General features: G+C 38.5%; 1 protein-coding gene across 1 annotated transcript; it reads left to right on the forward strand.

Annotated features, from left to right (window-relative positions):
- Nucleotides 1–21,284: 21,284 nt before the first annotated feature.
- Nucleotides 21,285–21,717, forward strand: LOC113894712 (histone H2B type 1-like). The gene is made up of 2 exons (XM_027545390.1): nt 21,285–21,348; nt 21,401–21,717. The coding sequence occupies exons 1-2, from the start codon at nt 21,285–21,287 to the stop codon at nt 21,715–21,717; spliced, it is 381 nt and encodes a 126-aa protein (XP_027401191.1).
- The last annotated feature ends 1,523 nt before the right edge of the window (nt 21,718–23,240 follow it).

A 23,240-nucleotide genomic window follows, 5' to 3' on the forward strand; every position in this document is an offset into this window, starting at 1 on the left:
ACATACATAGGGACCTAGAGATTACCATACTAAGCAACATTAAACAGATACCATATGATATCACTTATATGTGGAATCTGAAATACAACACAAATCAATAGAACTACAAAACAAATACAGATTCACAGACACAGAGAATAACTTTGGTTGCCAAGAAGCAGGTGGGAAGGGAGGGAGACAACAGAAGTTTGGGATTAGCAGAGACAGACTATTTCATTATGTAGGATGGATAGACAAGAAAGTCCTACTGTATAGCACAGGTATGCAATATCCTGTGATGAACCATAATGGAAAAGAATAGGAAAAAGAATATATAAGTATATACATATAAAATATGTGTATAACTAAGGCACGTTGCTGTACAGAACAAATGACAAAATTGTAGATCAACTATATGTCTATAAAATGAAATATCTATATGGCAAACTCCAGAGATTGATACGGTGTGGTTCTAAGATTAGCTTTCAGTCTGTATTCATTACAATATGGGGAACCTTCCGAATAGAACTGATTAATAAATCTAGTTGCTTTTTTAATTGACTTTATTTTTTTAAAGCAGTTTTAAGTTCACAGAAAAATTGAGGGGAAGATACAGATACTCCCAGGTGCACTCTACCCCCACACACGCACAGGCTCTGCCATTATCAACATCTCCCAGCAGAGTGATATACTTGTTACAGTTGGTGAAGCTGCACTGACACATCATATTCGCCCAAAGTCCATAGTTTACAGTTCACTCTTGTGTCCATATAGTTTTATATCCACCTTCTGTTTCATTACCTTGATTTCATGTCTCTAACCTAAGCCACCTGAATATGCTTCCTAATTCAAGTTACACTGTCACGATTGGTTGCTTGTTTCAGGACCAATGTGTTAATAGAGGGGACTTCTCAGTAATTCTATTTTTGATTGCTCGAGGTTGAATGGGGCTTTAAAATCCTACCCCACTGCTTCATCTACCAGGTCATGGCTCAGTTGTTCATCATTTCAACACTGGCTGTTTGTTTCTCTTCCTAATGGCTATTGCACTTTGTTTCAGAGCTGTTTGGGTGCAGGCACAGAGAAAGAAGATAGTTAAGTTTATCTACCTTGTGCTTTAGCTATCAAGTGTAACACAGGACAAAGGAATAAGGGAGTGAGAGCATCTTTATAGTGACAAACATTGTCTCCATTGGCAAAGGGGAAAGTGAAGATAAAAGAAGACTAATGGACAGAACAAACTGGAGAATCACATGCTCTGGAAAGGAGTAGGTTATATGGCACATCTAAACAGTGTTCAAGTATCTTTTTTCTGTGTGCTGGAAATTAGGGTTCGGGTGGGAGCATTGCAAAGGAAGCTCTTACAAGGAGAAATTATTTGAATTGATGCTACATTTGCTTTTGATTGAAATGTTGCAGTTGATTAATCTACAAATCAGTAAAATGCTAAGAAGGGTGAAAATCTCATTGGAAATAAATTAATTAGCAGACTTTAGACAGTCTAAAAATTGAATCATGATGAGCAGTTAGGTTGTCACTTCTCATTAAGCCTTTTCACAATTAAAAACACTTTGTGCTTTAAGAGACAAGAATGTGCTGATCGAATTCAGTGCTCATCAAGATATGATGGGTGAAAGAGCTACTAAAAAGAGAAAGAAAAAGAAATGAATGTTTCTCTCCTCTAATCTGCTTCAAATTAAGTCATATAATGATGTATAGTTCAATTTACTTTGCATGACCCAAAGAGCAGAAGGAAGGTTGATTTCCATGGATATTTGTATATCTGGAAATCTTTGGTCCATTACTTAAATAACACATCATCAGATAGTTAAATCTTATAAGGAAATGTGACTTCTGAGTTGTGTGTCCTTTGATATGAAAAGGGAGAAAATAAATGCAGAAGGAAGCATAACAAGTTCTAAAATTTCTCATGACAAAGACTTTTAAGTACAAGATGCATGTGTAATCAAAGCACAGGTATCTGAAAATGGTTTAAAATAGGAACAAATATGTCCCACACACTCTGCATCTCTTCCTAAGGCTTTTTCCACCTGGCCCTTCCCTGTTCAAACTGGATTGACGTTTAATCTATCCCTTGCCCCAGGGTAGATTTTAACAGCTGAACGCAAGGAGTCTTCTCTGTCACATCTGAATCATCTAAAGTCTCTAGAAATTTACTACATAAAACACTAGTTTGAAAGAAAAGATGTTTTGAGAATCAAAGCAAGGCCCTGAAGGATTTGAGACATAAAGTTTATGTCATAAAAAATACATATGGGAGAATAGATAAAGGCCAGAACAACCTTGTCTCCTGAATACTCTATCAACTAGGGAAGAGGGAAGAGTTGGCAAGGGAAAGAAGAGAGAACATACCTCAGTGAGTCCCTGATAGGATTCGGTGTCTTACTCCTCACCTGAGGTCCTGAAGCAGTTGACGAGTTTCACAAAACTTTATGTAAATTGCAGGTCTGTAATTCCAATTACATGTTATATGAGCTAGTAGTGTAGTAGTGTTGGATTTTTTTTTAATCCTTATTTTTATAAGGATATAGTTTTGGAGAATTAAGAGCAGAGGTTTAGAATCTGTGCCTTTCCTTCCTGGAGAAGAAAAGATACCTTTGCTCCCCATGTCTGGAGAACAAAGTGAAAATGCCTACATTGGGCAGACACATGTACAGCATCCTTTCAGAGCCCCCCTGCTTCCCAGTGTGGCACAGGAGTTAACAGGACTTTCTTCGTGTGGCCACAGAATGATGAAGTCATGACTTCGCGAGCTGAGGACCCTGGTCCCTGGAGGCCTGATGGCTGAGGTGGTGAGGGCACTGAAGCTGTCTACCTGTGCTGTCAAACGGGAGACTGCAGGGTGCTGAGAATGTCCCGGGGGAAGCAGCCTTGGGGTCAGCTGTTCCTTACTTCCACTCTGTCTCATTTTAATTCTCATACCTTGGCACTAGACCAGATCCTCAAGAAACCGGCAAAATATTGGCATAACGGGAAAGAAGTTAATGATTAACTGAGACAATGAGGAGTTGACTATTAAAACACAGAACTGACTTGTTCAAGAGGAATTGGAGGATGTGAGATAAAAGTTGAAATATTCTTTATTAAGAAATAAAGTAGTTTTTCTTTTCTGCTCTGGAGTGTGTACTTGAGAAGCTAACAGCATCTTGAAGAAGACACAAAATCCAGATCAACAGCAGAAATGCATTATGGGATGGATATTCATTTTTATGATAAAATTCCTTACTTTATAAAATAATGTACCAGATTACAATGAATACAAATACTGAATCACTATGAGGTACATCTGTAACTAATATAATGCCATATGCCAATTATACCAAAATAAAAAAATAAGGAATAATATATATCAGTACGTGAACCGTGAACTTCCAAATGTTCAAGCTGGTTTTAGAACAGCAGAGGAACCCAAGATCCAATTGCCAATATCCACTGGATCATTGAAAAAGAAAGAGAGTTCCAGAAAAACATCTATTTCTTCTTTATTGACTATACCAAAGCCTTTGACTGTGTGGATCACAATAAACTGTGGAAAATTCTGAAAGAGATGGGAATACCAGACCACCTGACCTGCCTCTTGAGAAACTATATGCAGGTCAGGAAGCAACAGTTAGAACTGGACATGGAGCAACAGACTGGTTCCAAATAGGAAAAGGAGTACGTCAAGGCTGTATATTGTCACCCTGCTTATTTAACTTATACGCAGAGTACATCATGAGAAACCCTGGGCTGGAAGAAGCACAAGCTGAAATCAAGATTGCCAGGAGAAATATCAATAACCTCAGATATGCAGATGACACCACCCTTATGGCAGAAAGTGAAGAGGAACTAAAAGGAGTCTTGATGAAAGTGAAAAAGGAGAGTGAAAAAGTTGGCTTAAAGCTCAACATTCAGAAAACGAAGATCATGATCCGGTCCCACCACTTCATGGGAAATAGATGGGGAAACAGTGGGAGACTTTATTTTTTTGGGCTCCAAAATCACTGCAGATGGTGACTGAAGCCATGAAATTAAAAGACACTTACTCCTTGGAAGGAAAGTTATGACCAACCTAGATAGCATATTCAAAAGCAGAGACATTACTTTGCCAAAAAGGTCTGTCTAGTCAAGGCTATGGAGAAGGAAATGGCAACCCACTCCAGTGTTCTTGCCTGGAGAATCCCAGGGACCAGGGAGCCTGGTGAGCTGCCATCTATAGGGTCGCACAGAGTCAGACATGACTGAAGCGACTTAGCAGCAGCAGCAGCAGTCAAGGCTATGGTTTTTCCAGTGGTCATGTATGGATATAAGAGTTGGACTGTGAAGAAAGCTGAGTGCCAAAGAATTGATGCTTTTGAACCGTGGTGTTGGAGAAGACTCTTGAGATTCCCTTGGACTGCAAGGAGATCCAACCAGTCCACTCTAAAGGAGATCAGTCCTGGGTGTTCTTTGGAAGGACTGATGCTAGAGCTGAAACTCCAATACTTTGGCCACCTCATGTGAAGAATTGACTCATTGGAAAAGACCCTGATGCTGGGAGGGATTGGGGACAGGAGGAGAAGGGGATGACAGAGGATGAGATGGTTGGATGGCATCACTGACTCGATGGACATGAGTTTTGGTAAACTCTGGGAGTTGGTGATGGACAGGAAGGCCTGGCATGCTGTGATTCATGGGGTCGCAAAGAGTCGGACACGACTGAGCAAATGAATTGAACTAAACTGAACTGGATATCTAATAATATTTTTAAATAAGTTAAAAGTAAAATAATGTGCAAAAGAATGCTTTTAAAATTCTTCACTCTAAGGTGCATATATTATTGAAATTATATAAATGTTTGGGGAAATCATCAATTGTCTAAAACCCATTTAACAAAACTCAAGCATCCAGGCATCTGTATCAGGCTTCCCTGATAGCTCAGATGGTAAAGAATCCACCTGCAATGCAGAAGGCCCCAGTTCTATTCCTAGGTCAGGAAGATCTGCTGGAGAAGGGATAGGCTACCTACTCCAGTATTCTTGGGCTTCCCTTGTGGCTCAGCTAGTAAAGAATCTGCCCTCATTGTGGGAGACATGGGTTCGATCATTCAATCCTTGGGTTGGGAAGATCCCCCGGAGAAGGGAAAGGATACTCACTCCAGTATTCTGGCCTGGAGAATTCCAACTTGTATAGTTCATGGGGTCGCAAAGAGTCAGACACGACTGATGACTTTCACTTTCACAAGCATCCACGTTGCTGTAGAGCCGATGGAAATTGTGTCCCAGAATCCAGTCAGAAACAGTCAGCAATAACATGAGTGAGCAAATGGAGAGGAAAGAAGGAACATCTGCTGAGAATTGATGGTAAGGTTTGAACCTTCTTTTGGTGGCATCTGAAAAATGTTTAATTGAGGATAGGAAGGGATTCATTTTTGAATGAGCACTGAAGAACCACATGTGTACCAGCACATGCCCACAACCATGGAAATCAGATAAAAAGAGAAGCAAGGAAATTCTGGAGGAGGTGGAGCATGGTTGATGAGGCATCACAGAAGGCTGATGGGTAGTTAGTTCTTCTTAGAGGAGAGGTTAGAGCAAGAGTAGGAAATGGAGTGAAGTATGGTGTGAAAATAGTGTTTCCTTGTCCCTTGCTTCCAAGCATGTAAGTGTACAACACTTACTGAGGACACCTAGGATCTTCACAGGGCTTCCCAAGTGGTGCTAATGGTAAAGAACCCTCCTGCCAATGCAAGAGACATAAGACACAGGTTCGATCCCTGGGTTGGGAAGATCCCCTGCAGAAGGTCATGGCAACCCACTCCAGTATTCTTGCCTGGAGAATCCCATGGACAGAGGAGCCTGGCATGCTACAGTCCATAGGGTCACAAAGAGTTGGACAAGACTGAAGTGACTTAGCACAGCACAGCACAACATAGATGCTTCACAAAGTGCAGGACAAAAAAACAAGCACATTTAAATCACTTACTAGGTTTATGAGGTCAGTTTTCATTCCAGTCCTAAAGAAGGTCAATGCCAAAGAATGTTCAAACTACCATACAGTGGCACTCATTTCACATGCTACCAAGGCAATGCTCAAAATCCTTTAATCTAGGCTTCAGCAGTACATGAACCAAGAACTTCCTCATGTACAAGCTGGATTACCAGATCACCTTATGTGTCTCTTGACATGTATGCAGGTCAAGAAGCAACAGTTAGAAGCAGACATGGAACAATGAACTGGTTCAAAGTTGGGAAAAGAATACATCAAGGTTGTATATTGTCACCCTGCTTATTTAACTTCTATGCAAAGTACATCATATGGAATTCTAGGATGGATGAAGCACAAGCTGGAATCAAGATCGCCAGGAGAAATATCAACAATCTGCAAATATATGATATGCAGATAATACCACTCTAATGGCAGAAAGTGAAGCGGAATAAAGTGCCTCTTGATAAGGGTGAAAGAGGAGGATGAAAAAACTGGCTTAAAATTCAATATACAAAAACTAATGAATGGCAAACGTGGCATCTGGTCCTATTGCTTCATGGCAAATAGGAGGGGAAATAGTGGAAGCAGTGGCATATTTTGTTTTGGGGGGCTTTGAAAACCACTGTGGATGGTGAAATTAATGAAATGAAATTAATGAAATTAAAAGATGCATGTCCTGTGGAAGATGAGCTATGAAAAACCAAGACTGCATATTAAAAAACAGAGACATCACTCTGCCAACAAGGGTCCATATAGTCAAAGCTATGATTTTTCCAGTAGTCTCATACAAATGTGAGTTGGACCATAAAGAAGACTGAGCACTGAAGAACTGATGCTTTCAAATTGTGGTGCTAAAGATAACTCTTGAGAGTCCCTTGGTCAGCAAGAAGATCAAGTAAATCCTAAAGGAAATCAACCCTAAAGATTCATTGGAATAACTGATGCTGAAGCTCCAATACTTAGGTCACCTGATGAGAAGAACTGACTCACTGGAAAAGATCCTGATAGCTAATTCTGGGAAAGATTGAGTACAGGAGGAAAAGGGGGCTACAGAGGATAAGATGGTTGGATAGCATCATCAACTAAATGGACATGAGCTTGAGCAAGCTCTTGGAGATAGTGAAGAACATAGAAGTCTTGTGCACTGCAGTCCATGAGGTCACAGAGAGTCAGATACGACTTAGCAACTGAACAACAACAAAAACAAAGTACGATGAAAAAAATCCATATATATATATATGTAGTCAATTCTTGATATTCCTGGTAACTGTGTTTTATAAAGTCATTATGGATACTGGATTAGAGAACTGCTTCTAGAGGAAATAAGAATTAAGTTACTGCAAGCCTCTTCCAATATTCATTGGAAGGACTGATGCTGAAGCAGAAGCTTCAGTACTTTGGCCACATGATGCAAAGAGCCGACTCATTGGAAAAGACCCTGATGCTGACAAAGATTGAGGGCAATAGGAGAAGGGGGCAACAGAGGATGAGATGATTGGATGGCATCACCAACTCAATGGACATGAGTTTGAGCATGCTCTGGAAAATAGTGAAGGACAGGGGAGGCTGGCATGCTGCAGTCCATTAGATCAGAAAGAGTCAGACATGACTTTGTGACTGAAAAACAGCAACAAAGCCTCTGGTTGCAACCCTGTCATCAACCTATCAATGCATGGCTTTGCTTTATGTGTTTTTCTGTTTAAAGACACCTTATTTAATGGATATAGTCATCCCTTGGTACCTGTGTGGAAGTGATTTCAGATTCACTAGGGTTACCAAAATCCAAGGATGCTCATGACCTTGGATGAGCCCTTGTATAGTCAGCCCTCTGTATCCACAGTTCTGCTTTCACAGGCTCAACTAACCAGGGATTGTATAGCACTATAGTATTTGCTATTGAAAAATATCCACATGTAATTGGACCCATGCAATTAAAACCTATGTTGTTTATCTTTGACAAAGGAAGCAAGAATATACAATGGATTAAAGACCATCTCTTTAACAAGTGGTGCTGGGAAAACTGGTCAACCACTTGTAAAAGAATGAAACTAGAGCACTTTCTAACACCATACACAAAAATTAACTCAAAATGGATTAAAGATCTAAACGTAAGACCAGAAACTATAAAACTGCTAGAGGAGAACATAGGCAAAACACTCTCCGACATACATCACAGCAGGATCCTCTATGACCCACCTCCCAGAATATTGGAAACAAAAGCAAAAATAAACAAATGGGACCTAATTAAACTTAAAAGCTTCTGCACAACAAAGGAAATTATAAGCAAGGTGAAAAGACAGCCTTCAGAATGGGAGAAAATAATAGCAACTGAAGCAACTGACAAACAACTAATCTCAAAAATATACAAGCAACTCCTACAGCTCAATTCCAGAAAAATAAATGACCCAATCAAAAAATGGACCAAAGAACTAAATAGACATTTCTCCAAAGAAGACAAACAGATGGCTAACAAACACACGAAAAGATGCTCAACATCACTCATTATCAGAGAAATGCAAATCAAAACCACTATGAGGTACCATTTCACGCCAGTCAGAATGGCTGCGATCCAAAAGTCTACAAGCAATAAATGCTGGAGAGGGTGTGGAGAAAAGGGAACCCTCTTACACTGTTGGTGGGAATGCAAACTAGTACAGCCACTATGGAGAACAGTGTGGAGAGTCCTTAAAAAACTGGAAATAGAACTGCCTTATGATCCAGCAATCCCACTGCTGGGCATACACACTGAGGAAACCAGAAGGGAAAGAGACACGTGTACCCCAGTGTTCATCGCAGCACTGTTTATAATAGCCAGGACATGGAAGCAACCTAGATGCCCATCAGCAGATGAATGGATAAGAAAGCAGTGGTACATATACACAATGGAGTATTACTCAGCCATTAAAAAGAATACATTTGAATCAGTTCTAATGAGGTGGATGAACTGGAGCCTATTATACAGAGTGAAGTAAGCCAGAAGGAAAAACACCAATATAGTATACTAACGCATATATATGGAATTTAGAAAGATGGTAACAATAACCCTGTGTACGAGACAGCAAAAGAGACACTGAAGTATAGAAGAGTCTTTTGGACTCTGTGGGAGAGGGAGAGGGTGAGATGATTTGGGAGAATGGCATTAAAACATGTATAGTATCATATATGAAACGAGTCGCCAGTCCAGGTTTGATGCACGATACTGGATGCTTGGGGCTGGTGCACTGGGACGACCCAGAGGGATGGTATGGGGAGGGAGGAGGGTTCAGGATGGGGAACACATGTATACCTGTGGCGGATTCATTTGATATATGGCAAAACCAATACAATATTGTAAAGTTAAAAAATAAAAAATAAAACCTATGTTGTTCAAGAGCCAACTGTATTGTTAATTTAGTAACATTAAACTTACAACCGCACTATAACTTCTACATGAACAAAAGCTTATCTAATATGGGTATTTTCTCCATAAGGACTGTCACAACCTTCCTGCACTTAGGAACACTAGGCAGCACTTCAGCAGTACACTTGGGGGCCATTTGAAACAGAAAATCACCAATAGGAAAGGAAAAAATGAGGCTAGAAAGTGGCACAAAAGGACCACAAAAGGACACCTGTTTTTAGGATGAAAGCTGAAACCAGAAAGCAGAGTATCACCTTATTCAACCTCAACTGAGAGCACATACATCAAGGAATTCAAATTCAGAGGGTTACAAATAAATTTTATTTAGAAGGCAAGTTTGCAAGTGGAGAATCTGAATAATGAGGACTCATGGATGTTAAGATGTTAGTGGGTGCAGACCAAGAAGGTGATTTCTCTTCATCAATGAGAGTGAATTATTGAAAAGTGTTCTTTATTCCTATTTGCCTTCAGATTTAGGAATGCTCCAAATGCTTGTAGCAACCCAAACATTGTGTATCACAGATTATTACAGAAAAGGTTCCCAGGAAACAGACTTGAGGCAGGGATTTGCACTGTGCAAGGTTTACTGGGAAGTGCTCCTGGGATCTACCCCTGCAGAGAAATGAAATGAGGGCACAGAGTTAGGGAGGAGACACTTAACTGAGATGAATCACAAGGACTCACCAGGGACAAGGGTGGGGATGGGGAGTGCTGGAGCGAGAATGGCCTTCAGAGTTGTCTGACATTGAGGCAGAAGAGCTGGATTTTTACAGCTTCCCCATGACAAGTCACTAGGTACGGGCAGAAGGAGCTGTGACTTCGGGTGCAGTAGTGGGTCTCTTCAGCCGATGGTAATTCCTAAAGAGAAACCCAGCTGTATGAAGTCAAGATCCCCATCAACATTGGAGATGTGATTTGGAGGTGTGAGTGATGGAGAGAGAATATGGACAGTGCACCCCAGCAGCCACAAAACTGTGCCAAGTACAGGACATTTCTAGTGACTTATTTGGGGACAGTCTCAATTATGTTTAACTACCTGAGGTGACAAAATGATGCCTCCCAAAGAAGTCCATTCTCTAACCCCCAAAACTTATGAACATGTTATCTTACTTGGCAAAGAAACAGTGAAGTTGTGGTTACAGTTAAGGATCTTGAGGTGGAGTGGTTATCTTGGAGTATACCTGTATGTCCAGTGTAGCCACATGCATCCTTAAAAGCAACAAAATTTTCCATGCTGCAGAGAACCAGAGATACAGCAGTATGAGAAGGACTCCATCTGGCATTGCTGACTTTGAAGATGCTAGAAGGAAGCTATCAGCCAAGCAACATGGACAGCCTATAGAAGCTGGAAAAGGCAAAAAAAAAAAAAAAAGGATTGTACCCTAGAGCATCCAGAAAGATATGCAGCCCTATATTTTAGCTCAGTGAGACCCATCTTGGACTTTGGGCCTATGAGATAATAAACGTGTATTGTTTAAGCCACCACACTTTTGGTAATTTGTCATAGCAACTCAAGAAACAAATACACAAAGATACTAAAGTAGTGACTGACTCCTAGGCTGAGAGAGAAGGCTGTTGTTTCCTGACCTGCATACAGATTTCTCAAGAGGCAGGTCAGGTGGTCTGGTACTCCCATCTCTTTCAGAATTTTCCACAGTTTATTGTGATCCACACAGTTAAAGGCTTTGGCATAATCGTGGCCCCCAAATTTTAAAATATTGCACTAGATTTGGGCTTCAAACTTCAAATTTAATTAAATCAAATATTAAATACCAAGGGCAGTATAGTACAGAGGGAGGCCAATGGATTAGATTTCAGGAAATGTGAGTTCTAATGTCTACTCTACTGCAAGTAACTGTGTAACTTCTCTGAGTTTCAGTTTCCTCATCTGAAATAAAATCAGGTTGAATTTGATGGCCTCTGTGTACCACTTGGACTAAGCTTCAGACAGAACTAGAAAAACCAAATTGATCTCTGAATTAAGCTAGAATTCTCAGGTTAAATAGATAGATTGATTGATTGTCAGATAGATATAGTTTATTTAAATTTTTTAAAACAACATAATGCAAACTAGTACAGCCACTATGGAGAACAATGTGGAGATTCCTTAAGAAACTGGAAATAGAACTGCCATACAACACAGCAATCCCACTGCTGGGCATACACACTGAGGAAACCAGATTTGAAAGAGACACGTGTACCCCAATGTTCATCGCAGCACTCTTTATAATAGCCAGGACATGGAAGCAACCTAGATAAATGGATAAGAAAGCTGTGATACATATACACAATGGAGTATTAGTCAGCTATTAAAAAGAATACATTTGAATCAGTTCTAATGAGGTGGATGAAACTGGAGCCTATTATACAGAGTGAAGTAAGCCAGAAAGAAAAACACCAATACAGTATACTAACGCATATATATGGAATTTAGAAAGATGGTAACGACAACCCTGTATGCGAGACAGTAAAAGAGACACAGATGTATAGAACAGTCTTTTGGACTCTGTGGGAGCTGGGTGGGGGGGTGATTTGGGAGAATGGCATTAAAACATGTATAATATCATATAAGAAAAGAATGACCAGTCCAGGTTCAATGCAGGATACAGGATGCTTGGGGCTGGTGCATTGGGATGACTCAGAGGGATGGTCTGGGGAGGGAGGTGGGAGGGGGTGGTTCAGGATTGGGAACACATGTACACCCATGGAGGATGCATGTTGATGTATGGCAAAACCAATACAATATTGTAAAGTATAAAAATAATAATAATAAAGAAATATGTGACAGATACAGTCTTCTTGGGAGCTGCAGGGAAACTATGCAGGAAGATGATAAGATGTGTGAACTTTGATGTAAGATAGACATCCTCATTTGTTCTCTACTGTTACCCAGAGTAGATCGTTACCTCTTTAAATCTGTTTCTTCATCTGTAAAATGAAAATGCTAACCTTTCTTCATAGTTGTGTTCAAACGGAAGGGTATTTACAACTTCTAGTTCACTCTTCATCCCCCAGGGAGGATAAATCCATTATCCTGTTTCTCCAAGAAACATTAAACACTCCTTCCTTTTTGCTTCCATCACTTAGGATCTACATAGTGTATCATTACAGCATGTACCCACCAGCCTCCTATGTGAGTATTTTTCCCTATTTTGATTTTCATAAGGACAGAAACTATGTCCAATAGGGCCTAGAATAGTGCCCAGTCTATGAGTGTTTTCTAGTGAATTTTGATTTTTTTAAACTACTAAATAAATAAAAATTAAAACTATGAAATTGCGTTTTTCATCTAGTAGATTGGTGAAGATATTTAAAAATTCACTCATGCAGGCAAATGAACCTGAACTGAAACAACCTCCCTTGAAATCAAATTAGCAATGTTTCCAGAGACTTAAAACCTCTGTACCCTTCAGTCCAGTAATTCCACTCCTAGGTCTCCATCCAATAGAGATAATAAGCTATTTTACATGTAGAGAGAATAATGTCTGAGGGTGGGGGAAACTGGTAAGTAAATAAATCACAATATTAATAGCAACCATTTCTGAGTAGAAGATGTAAAGCTGACTTTAATTTTCCATTTTATACTTTTCTGTATTTTCCAAAATTTATTTAATGATCGTTTAAAACTTTACAGCAGGATTATGTAATATTTCTTTAGTTATAAGAGAGATTCTTGAAAGCTTAAATATATACTACTAAACATATTTAAAACATGCCCATGTTCCTTAAATATATGTTTCCTTTATTTACTCAGTGCCCAATGTAGCATCCTGCATGTTGCAGGTACCCTATAAATTATACATGTATGATTTTACATGACTGTATCCACTTGGGTCCTTAATTTATCTTTCTTCATTCTATAAATTTAGACATGTCACTTGCATTTTTCTTCTGGTCATTTAAGTTCCAAAGACATGCAAGTGTCAGCAGATTTATTTTTCTCCAAAACAGGTTAATGCTCCAGTTAACTGTTGTCCAGATAGTTTTTATTAAAAAGTAGCACAGTTCTCCCTGAGAGATTTCATCATCACATGCTAGGAGGAGCTGAAAAAACTAGGTTACAAGGATTTGTTGGGGTGTCTGATCATTGCTGTATCACTGCTGAAGCAGACAGAAATGAAGTGCCTGAGTAAAAATTATTACCACTCTACTTATAAATGGAGTTTCTTTAGATAGAAAAATTGTTATAATGCTTTTTGTGTAAAACGCCAGTGTTTACTTGACGAAATTTATTTTTACTGAGTAAAGATTTCAGTCTTTCAATAGAATTAATCATTAATCATTATTGCATCTTTAAATAAGCATGTTTTAGCATTTGTCCCTGTCACTTCAAGGCTTCCTCTTAGAGTTTGTTACATCAAGTTTGTTTCTCTATTTCTATGAGATTCCCACGATATTCTTTCTCCCCTCAGACCACTATATAATTAAGTCTCTGTTCCCAAAATAAACGTCTTTCCTTCTCTATTATTCTTTTCAGCTCTGATTTTGTTTCCCTCATTCTCTGAAGTATTTATGTCTTCAAAAGGTAGATCACACTTAGTTGAATAAATTTAACATTTTTAACCTCCTGCTTACCCCAGCTTCTTTTATTTCTAATTTTATTGAAGTATAGTTGACTTAACAATGTTGTGTTAATTTCTGCTATACGACAAAGTGACTCAGTTATACGTGTGTATGTGTGTGTGTGTATTCCGTGTATTGTCAGTTGCTCAGTCATGTCCAACTCTTTGTGGCCCTGTGGACTGTGTTTGCCAGGCTCCTCTGTCCATGGAGTTTTCCAGGCAAGAATACTGGAGTGGGTTGCCATTTCTTTCTCCAGGGGATCTTCCCAACCCAGGGATTGAACCCACATCTCCTACATAGGCAGGTGGATTTTTACCACTGCACCACCTGGAAAGCCCTCATATATAATATATATATGGAAAAGAATATGAAATTCTTTTTCCATTATAGTTTGTCATAGGATATTAAATATAGCTCCCTGTGCTATAAAGTAGGATCTTGTTATTTATCCATCCTATGTATCATAGTTTGTCTCTACTAATCCCAAACTCCCAACCCTTCCCAACCCCTTGGCAACTGCAATCTGTTGTCTCTATCTGGAGTCTGTTTTTGTTTCATAGATACGTTCATTTGTGTTGTATTTTAAGTTCCACATTTGTGATATCACATGGTATTTGTCTTTTTCTTACTTCACTTACTGTGATAATCTCTAGGTTCATCCATGTTGCTGCAAATGGCATTATTTCTGTCTTTTTATGGCTGAGTAATAGTCCATTGTATATATAAACTACATTTTCTTTATCTGTTCTTCTGTTGAAATCGACATTTAGGTTGTTTCCATGTCTTGACTATTGTAAATAGTGCTGCTATGAACATAGGGGTGCATTTATCTTTTAAAATTATAGTTTTTTCTGGGTGTATGCCCAGGAGTGAGATTGCTAGCTCATATGGAAATTCTATTTTTAGTTTTTTTAGTAGTTTCCATTCTGTTTTCCATAGTGGCAACACCAATTTATATTCTCACCAACGGTATAGGAGATGGTTTCTCTGCACCATCTCCAGCATTTGTTATTTGTACAGCTTTTAGTGATGGTCATTCTGAGGTGACACTTGATTGTAGTTTCATTTGCTTTTCCCTAATAATTAGTGATGTCGAACATCTTTTCATGTGCGTATTGGCCATCTGTATGGCTTCTTTGGAGAAGTTAGGTCTTCTGCCCATTGTTTTGATTTGGCTATTTGTTTTTTGTTGTGAGTTGTATGAGCTGTTTGTATATTTTAGATATTAACCCATTGTCAGTCGCATCATTTGCAATATTTTCTCCTGGGTGGTAGGTTGTCTTTTCATTTTGTTTATGGTTTCTGGTTTATCCCAACTTACGATTTCTATACTTGCTACACTACTGAAAACACTTTCTTAATGTCTCCCATCAATTTTTGTTAACAAAGCAATGTCTCCTTTCCAGTTCCAACAGCCTCCATTTCTTTATGCTTAATGTTGACTGCTCCTCTATCTTATTGAAATTTACTTCTTTTCATGTAGATTCTTGGAAGTGTAGGATGTTGCTGACCAAGGAGTAGGATTTAACTCTTTTCCCAAAATTCTCCATTAGTGGGAGGCAATGGTTTGAAATAGTTTGAAAGTACATTTAATTTTTTTAAATTAAATTAAACTGAAGTTAAATGCATGTAGTATTTTGTGTAATGTAAATAAAAAAAAAAAAGTATGCCTAGGAATCTATCTTTCTTCCCTGCACTCTGTACCAACACATCCCACTCCTCTTCACTTAGTCAAATAACCTGGTGAGTATTCTTCCAGTGTATCCATAGTATTACACTGGTATGTATGTAGAAGTAGATATTTTACAAACATAAATGATATATATATAGTTTTTTGGCAATAAATAAGCTTATGTGTCTATTTTTTTTTTTCAAACCTGTGTATTGCTTTAAAGCTAAAGGGAAGCCCTATTAAGGGTAGGAAGGAGAATAGCATGAAAAGTGGGGAGACATGAAGGTGGACAGATGGCCTGGTTTGTGCTTAAAATGTCTTATAAATACATAGGCATATTTCATATCCGTGCCACACAAAGCTTCTTAAATTTAGCAGCGGAAGATTAAGTGCAGAATTTTGGATTTTGATTTCTTTTCTAACAGTCTTTTTGTTGCTAATGTTGAGAATGGAGAACTTAATCTGAGGGGCATCAATTAAATTCAATACAATTGTTTTTTAAAAAGAGGACTTATTTCTCTATGGCTTTATTTTAATAGTAGGCTTTGATTTTCAAAAGGTGTGAAGCTGAAAGGAGTTACAGTCAAGGAATAGAAACCCAGCATCTTAATTTTAGTACTCCTCTTTTCACATGCCAGCTCTGCTGTGCAAGGTGATTGTATTTCACAGCCTACTCATATGCTGCAAATATCTTTACACGTGGTAAGCCTTATCCTATCACTGTAGTAACATGCCTTAAACAAAGCATTAAAAGCTTTCAACAAGATGGCATTTGAGTATAATGAGGTTTATCCATCTTCTAGAAAAATGAAACACTGTTTGAAGTGACTTTCAGAGGATGAGAAAGATTTGTACTACATAAGAGAGGATTTCAGTGTTCAGGTTAAAAAGAAACTCCAGTTGAAAAGACTTTAGGGGATTTTTCTATGAACTAAGTGATCAGAGATTGATATCTTGTCAAGCACTCTGTTGAAAAAGGGAAAGGTTATACAGATATTAAAAAGGACAAGGGATTTAGCGATAAGGATAAGCAACATTGTATTATTATAGGTATAGTTACAAACACTGGAGTTATAATTAATCATGTTACATTGAAAGAAGTTAACAGTGATCATTAGCTATTACCTGTAGAGATCAGAGAGATTTAAATAATACATTTTATACAAAAAGATCCAAAAGTGAAAAATCCTTTAGAATTTAGAGACCGTTAAAGAAGAGATAAAGGGGCTTCCCAGGTGGCACAGTTGTAAAGAATCCACCTGCCAATGCAGGAGATGCAAGAGATGAGTTTCTATCCCTGGGTCAGGAAGATCTGCTGGAGGAGGAAATGGAAACCCACTCCAGTATTCTTGCCTGGAACATTGCATGGACAGAGGAACCTGGCTGACTACTATCCAGGGAGTCACAAAGAGTTGGACATGACTGAGTATATGCATGCACATACACACATACACACACACACACACACACACACACACACACACACACACAAAGAAGAGAGAAAGAATGAATTGATACACGTTCAATGAAGTATTCAGGAAACTTGCATCTTTTCCTAAGGGCTAGAAAACTTATGATGCCCTAACCCTCAGATGCATGGGGTGAATAAATTATTTAAGGAGGACAGCATTGATTGATATTTTTCTCTCATTCAAACCTATAAATGTGGCTGGAAAGACCTTAGTAATTGATAAACTCAAGATTGGTAATTTTCATTTTAATCATTGATGTTGATTGTCATACATCCCAGAAGCATTAAAGAAATGTGACAAACAATTGATTTGAGTTTTAATGATGTGTTGCTTGCAAAGTTTTTCAAGGAAAATGCTAAGGGGTTATTTATTTCTTCCCAGCTAAGGCCCCACCTGCTACTTGCCATGCTAACATGAATTCTTCATCTAAACAGATGGGCTTTGCATAGGTATGATTACCAGAAAAGGGGGAAGGGGAATCTGACATACTTTTTTTTTTTTTTTAATAAAAAGGCAGCATATTGTTAAAACTAAGATGCCTTGCATTTACCAATCATTTAGAACTATCCATTTGAGACCCATAGCCCACCAGGCTCCTCTTTCCATGGAGTTATCCCAGGCAAGAATACTGGAGTGGGTAGCCATTCCCTTCTCCAAGGGATCTTCCTGACCCAGGGATCAAACCTGGGTCTCCTACATTGCAGGCAGACTTTTTTACCATCTCAGCCACCAGGAAAGCCCAGCAACTAGCTAATCACTGTTCAACTGAGGCCCAATTCAGAGAATATTTTGAATAAATTAAAATACAGAGAGATATCTGGTGAAACCTTGGATTCTGCCCACACGTTGTCTCACCCACTCTCATGTGAGACTCTTACTACATCAGTCTCAGGCTCCATGAAGCTGAGTGTATGCTTAAATACTCCTCCAGGAAATTTCTGTAAGAGTATAATGAAAACTACTGTTTCAATGCTTCTGTAAATCATAATTAAAAAGAGAAATCTAAATTCTCAGTTTATGATCTTGACCCAGTTTAAACACTTACCATTGTATGGATTTATTTTTGCTTTTCTTAAGTCAGAAGCTCTCTTTCCAGAGGCAACTTTGGGACTGATAGTTATCCTGTTACTTCTTTAATCCTCTCTTCTTGGTAATGCAAGTGGTCATATGTGCTGTTCAATCAGCTTATCCTCTCCCTTTGGCCATGGTGACTCAAGATGAGCCTATGAAAGTGCTTCCCAAGAGGGTCTGCCACAACTGCTAAGGAGAGGGCAAGTTTTACTTTTTCCACAGAGGGTGTTAAGCTGGTAAGATATATCTTGAGCCCAGTATCCCTCATACCTGCTAGATCCAGACATTCAAGAATTTTCAGTTATGTTTATGCATCTATCACTAGTGAATGAAGAGACACAACCAACACACCACACTATCCAGTATTGGGTAAGTGGCTTAAATTCTTTGACCTCTTATCTTCACTAAGATTGGATAATGACAACCACCATGCCCATACACCAGAGAAAAGATGATGAGATCTAACATTTAATATGCAAAGCATTTATTATCTTATAATAGTTATCCAAATGATAAATTTATGCATTTCTCTAAAATATTTAATCACAACAATAGCTATAATTCAAGCCAGTTATTTAGTAGTATGTAAAAATGTCTTATATTTCTTAATCCTTAATGAACCATCTGGTTGTCACATGAATGATACTTACCAGTAAAACAGAAGCTTCAGTCTATTTATAGATCAATAATTAATAGCAATAAATAACTATTTACTTAATAGTTTAATAATGTAGCCTGCCAGGCTCCTCTGTCCATGGAATTTTCCAGGCAAGAGTGCTGGAATTTCCTTCTGCCAAATGGCAAGAATACTGCCATTTCCTTCTCCAGGGGATCTTCCCGACCCAAGGATCGAACCCAGGTCTCCCACATTGCAGGCAGATGCTTTACCATCTGAGCCACCAAGGAAGCCCAATAATGTAATAGTTATATCTTAATAACCCTTATTTAAGGAAGTTGTGTTTTAAATCTCTAATTACATGCTACAGTATGAATCAGTGCCCTTCAAATTTACCAGCCATCTAGAAATCATGTTAAAACGCAGATTCTGATTCAATAGATCTGAGGTGAGACCTGAGATATGATATTTCTTTTTTTCTTTAATTTTTTCAGCTTTATTGAGACATAATTCATGTATAACATTGTATAAAAGTTTAAGGCATATAATGTGCTGATCTGACACACCTGTTTATTGTGAAATGATTACTATGATTCAATTAGTTCATACCTTCATCACCTCATATAATTACCTCCGTATGCATGTGTGTATTGAGAACATTTAAGGTTTACTCTCTTTCAGGTATATAATATAGTACTATTATCTATGGTTACCATGTGTACATTAGATCCCCAGAACTTAGTCATTTTCTTACTAGAAGTTTGTACACTCTGAGCAACATCTCCCCATTTCCTCCACCCTCCACCCAGCCCCTGACAATCATGATTCCACTCCCTGTTTTTATAAATTAGGCATTTTTTTATGTTCCACATACCAGTTAGATCACACAGTATTTGTCTTTCTCTGTGTGACTTATTTCCTTTAGCATAATGCCCTTAAGGTCCATCTGTGTTCTCTTAAATGGCAGGATCTTCTTTTTAAATGCTGAAAAATATTCCATTGTATGCAAATATATAACACAACTTCATTATCCATACATCCATTGGTAGATACTTAGGTTGTTTCCATGTCCTGGCTACTGTGACTAATGCTGCAGTGAACATAGGGGTGCAGGTATCCTTTCAGATATTTCTTTTCCTATGGATATATTCTCAGAAATGGAATTGTGGAATCATATGATAGCTTTATTTTTAACTTTTTGAGAAGCTCCATGATGTTTTCCATAGTAGCTGTAGCAATTTACATTTCTACATTTCCCCTAGTAGTGTATAAGGTTTTATTTACTTGTGAGATGATATATCATTGTAGTTTTGGTTTGCATTTCCCTGATGTTTAGTAATGTTGAACAGTTTTCATGTATCTGTTGGCAATTCACAGGCCTTCTTTGGAAAAATGTCTATTCAGGACCTTTGCCCATTTTTATTCATATTGCTTGCTTCTTTTGCTTTTGAGATTATAGGTTTCTTATATATTGTGTTTATCAACTCATTATCAGATAGATAGATTGTATTCCTCACAAGCTTCAGGTAAAAGAGGTATCTGGTCTTCAGACCAGCTTTGAGCATCAAAGAACAAAAACAAAACCCTGAAAACAGCAAAATCAGAAGTCAAATGAGTTGGGAGTTGAAAGAGTTCAGATAGAATAGTTTCAGTTTTCTAATTAAAAAGAAAACTGTGTGATTAAAAAAATTCTTGACTTTATTTTCTCATTTAAGATAAAAATACTGAAATTTATTATACAATAAACATAGTCACACCAAGGGTACTTAATAGATTATTGACTGACATTGAAAAATATCATAGAAATTCCTGTTGTAGGATTTTTAAGGACCTAGTATTCTAAGTAGAAGGAATGGGCATTTTTTTAAATTAGATAACTGTAATAGAGATTCCAGACTTATAGTCAATCTTCATTTTCACATACTAATCAATTTGACAAATATATGTATAAGATCCTGTCATTTTGATAGAAAATTGAGGCTTTAATTAAATGTTGTTCACAGTTGAGTGGCCCAGAGTTCATCCTGAAAAGACAGGCTGAAATGGTCAGTGAATGATGAGACATATTTCTGATTAAGTGACTTCATGAAAACATACAATGGAATGTGATTGTCAGTTACAATGGCTTCTTACAGGCGGCCTGCATTAGAATGGTGTGTAGATTTCCTTTCCATCCCTTGCAGGGCCCCAGAAGAATAGTAAACATATCATTTCAATATGAAATAGACATCCCAGTTCAAAAGTTGTAGGATACAGGCAACCTTATAAAAGCCAGAAGACATTGAATTATATTAAGAGGCAATGTTATTTCACTAAAAAATGCACAAAATTAATTAACATTCAGCCATGAAATTTCAGCTAAGAGGTATTCTTTCTTAGTATAAAAGATTTGATGTCCTGTGCTTAAAAAAATGAGAGTAATTTAGTGTATTTCAATAATGTTGGAGTGATCAATGGATGGGGTTTTCTTGCTCTAAGGTAGAATGTCAGCTGCTCAGTTGAGTTGTTGATGAATTGGTCTGACCCAGTGTTGTCTTTATAGACATGCCTGAACCGGCTAAGTCTGCTCCTGCCCCTAAAAAGGGCTCTAAAAAAGCTGTGACCAAAAAAAATAAATAAATAATAAAAAAAATAAAAAAATAAAAAAGCTGTGACCAAGGCCCAGAAGAAGGACGGCAAGAAGCGCAAGCACAGCCACAAGGAGAGCTACTCCGTGTACATGTACAAGGTGCTGAAGCAAGTCCATCCCGACACCGGCATCTCATCCAAGGCCATGGAAATCATGAACTCCTTCGTCAACGACATTTTCGAGCGCATCGCTGGAGAGGCATCGCACCTGGTGCATTACAACAAGCGCTCAACTATCACATCCAGGGAGATCCAGACCACCTTGCGCTTGCTACTACCTGGGGAACTGGCCAAGCACGCAGTGTCCAAGGGCACTAAGGCTGTCACCAAGTATGCCAGCTCCAAGTAAATATAGTATGCCTAGCCGCTGTTAACGGAGAAGGCAATGACACCCCACTCCAGTACTCTTGCCTGGAAAATCCCATGGACGGAGGGCCTGGTGGGCTATAGTCCATGGGGTCACTAAAAGTCGGACACGACTGAGCGACTTCACTTTAAGGATATGGCTGAAAAACAGAAATAATAAGATCAACATTTTTCAGGATTTTTTGGTCCCTAGATCAACTAAGTCTATTTTGGCTTTTAGTTACTAATCAATGTTCCACTAATACCTTTTACAACAATTCAAAAAGACTTAATAGAGTCTCATAAGAGTTGATTTGGTTAATTCTCTCCTTCACAGAGGTATATGTTATAAATGTATTTTCATTTAGTGAGACTGAGGTGGTTTAGGATTTTTGAAGTTTATGGGCAGATCTTTTATGAAATTGAGTGAGAATTTTAAACATTTCCATTATGATCAGAACACCTTGTTCAGTTCAGTTCAGTTCAGTCACTCAGTTGTGTCTGACTCTTTGCAATCCCATGAATCGCAGCACACTAGGCCTCCCTGTCCATCACCAACTCCCGGAGTTCACCCAGACTCACGTCCATCTAGTCAGTGATGCCATCCAGCCATCTCATCCTCTGTTTTCCCCTTCTCCTCCTGCCCCCAATCCCTCCCAGCATCAGAGTCTTTTCCAATCAGTTAACTCTTCACATGAGGTGGCCAAAGTACTGGAGTTTCAGCTTTAGCATCAGTCCTTCCAAAGAAATCCCAGGGCTGATCTCCTTCAGAATGGACTGGTTGGATCTCCTTGCAGTCCAGGGGACTCTCAAGAGTCTTCTCCAACACCACAGTTCAAAAGCATCAATTCTTTGGCACTCAGCTTTCTTCACAGTCCAACTCTCACATCCATACATGACCACTGGAAAAACCATAGCCTTGACTAGATGGACCTTTGTTGGCAAAGTAATGTCTCTGCTTTTGAATATGCTATCTATGTTGGTCATAACTTTCCTTCAACCATCTTTTAATTTCATGGCTGCAGTCATCATCTGCAGTGATTTTGGAGCCCCAAAAAATAAAGTCTGACACTGTTTCCACTGTTTCCCCATCTATTTCCCATGAAGTGATGGGACCAGATGCCATGATCTTCTTGTAAGTTTACCATAAATTCCAGCACAAAGTTATGTGCAATTGGAGGATAAAAATGCCCAGTCTCAAAAGATTTACCCACATGGTGTAGATGATCAGTTGTCCATTTAGTTCCTAAGGGGGCTTTTAATGTTTATAGGAACTTTTTTTTTTACTATGGCTTTGAAAGCTGAGGGAGAAAATGCAGTTTCAAAATGTGAGCAGCAATCCAAAAAAGACCATTAACTGTCTAATATGTCCCAGTTCTTTATGACGTTTTCAGGAATCCCCCCCCCCTTTTTTTTTTTTGGCTATATGTTGTCTCCTTTTTAATCACAGTTTTAAAAGTGGACTACTGAGTTAAAAGGGAAGAAAAGCTAAATGAATTATGAGTTTGGTTCTGTATGGAAACCTCC

The sequence above is a fragment of the Bos indicus x Bos taurus genome, chromosome 6, assembly GCF_003369695.1.
Source record: "Bos indicus x Bos taurus breed Angus x Brahman F1 hybrid chromosome 6, Bos_hybrid_MaternalHap_v2.0, whole genome shotgun sequence".
Taxonomy (NCBI): Eukaryota; Metazoa; Chordata; class Mammalia; order Artiodactyla; family Bovidae; genus Bos; species Bos indicus x Bos taurus.

Coding starts and splice junctions, on each gene's coding strand:
- LOC113894712 (XM_027545390.1), top strand. CDS start 21,285: ATGCCTGAACCGGCTAAGTCTGCTCCTGCCCCTAAAAAGGGCTCTAAA. Junction 21,349..21,400: donor TAAAAAAGCTGTGACCAAAA/AAAATAAATAAA, acceptor CTGTGACCAAGG/CCCAGAAGAAGGACGGCAAG.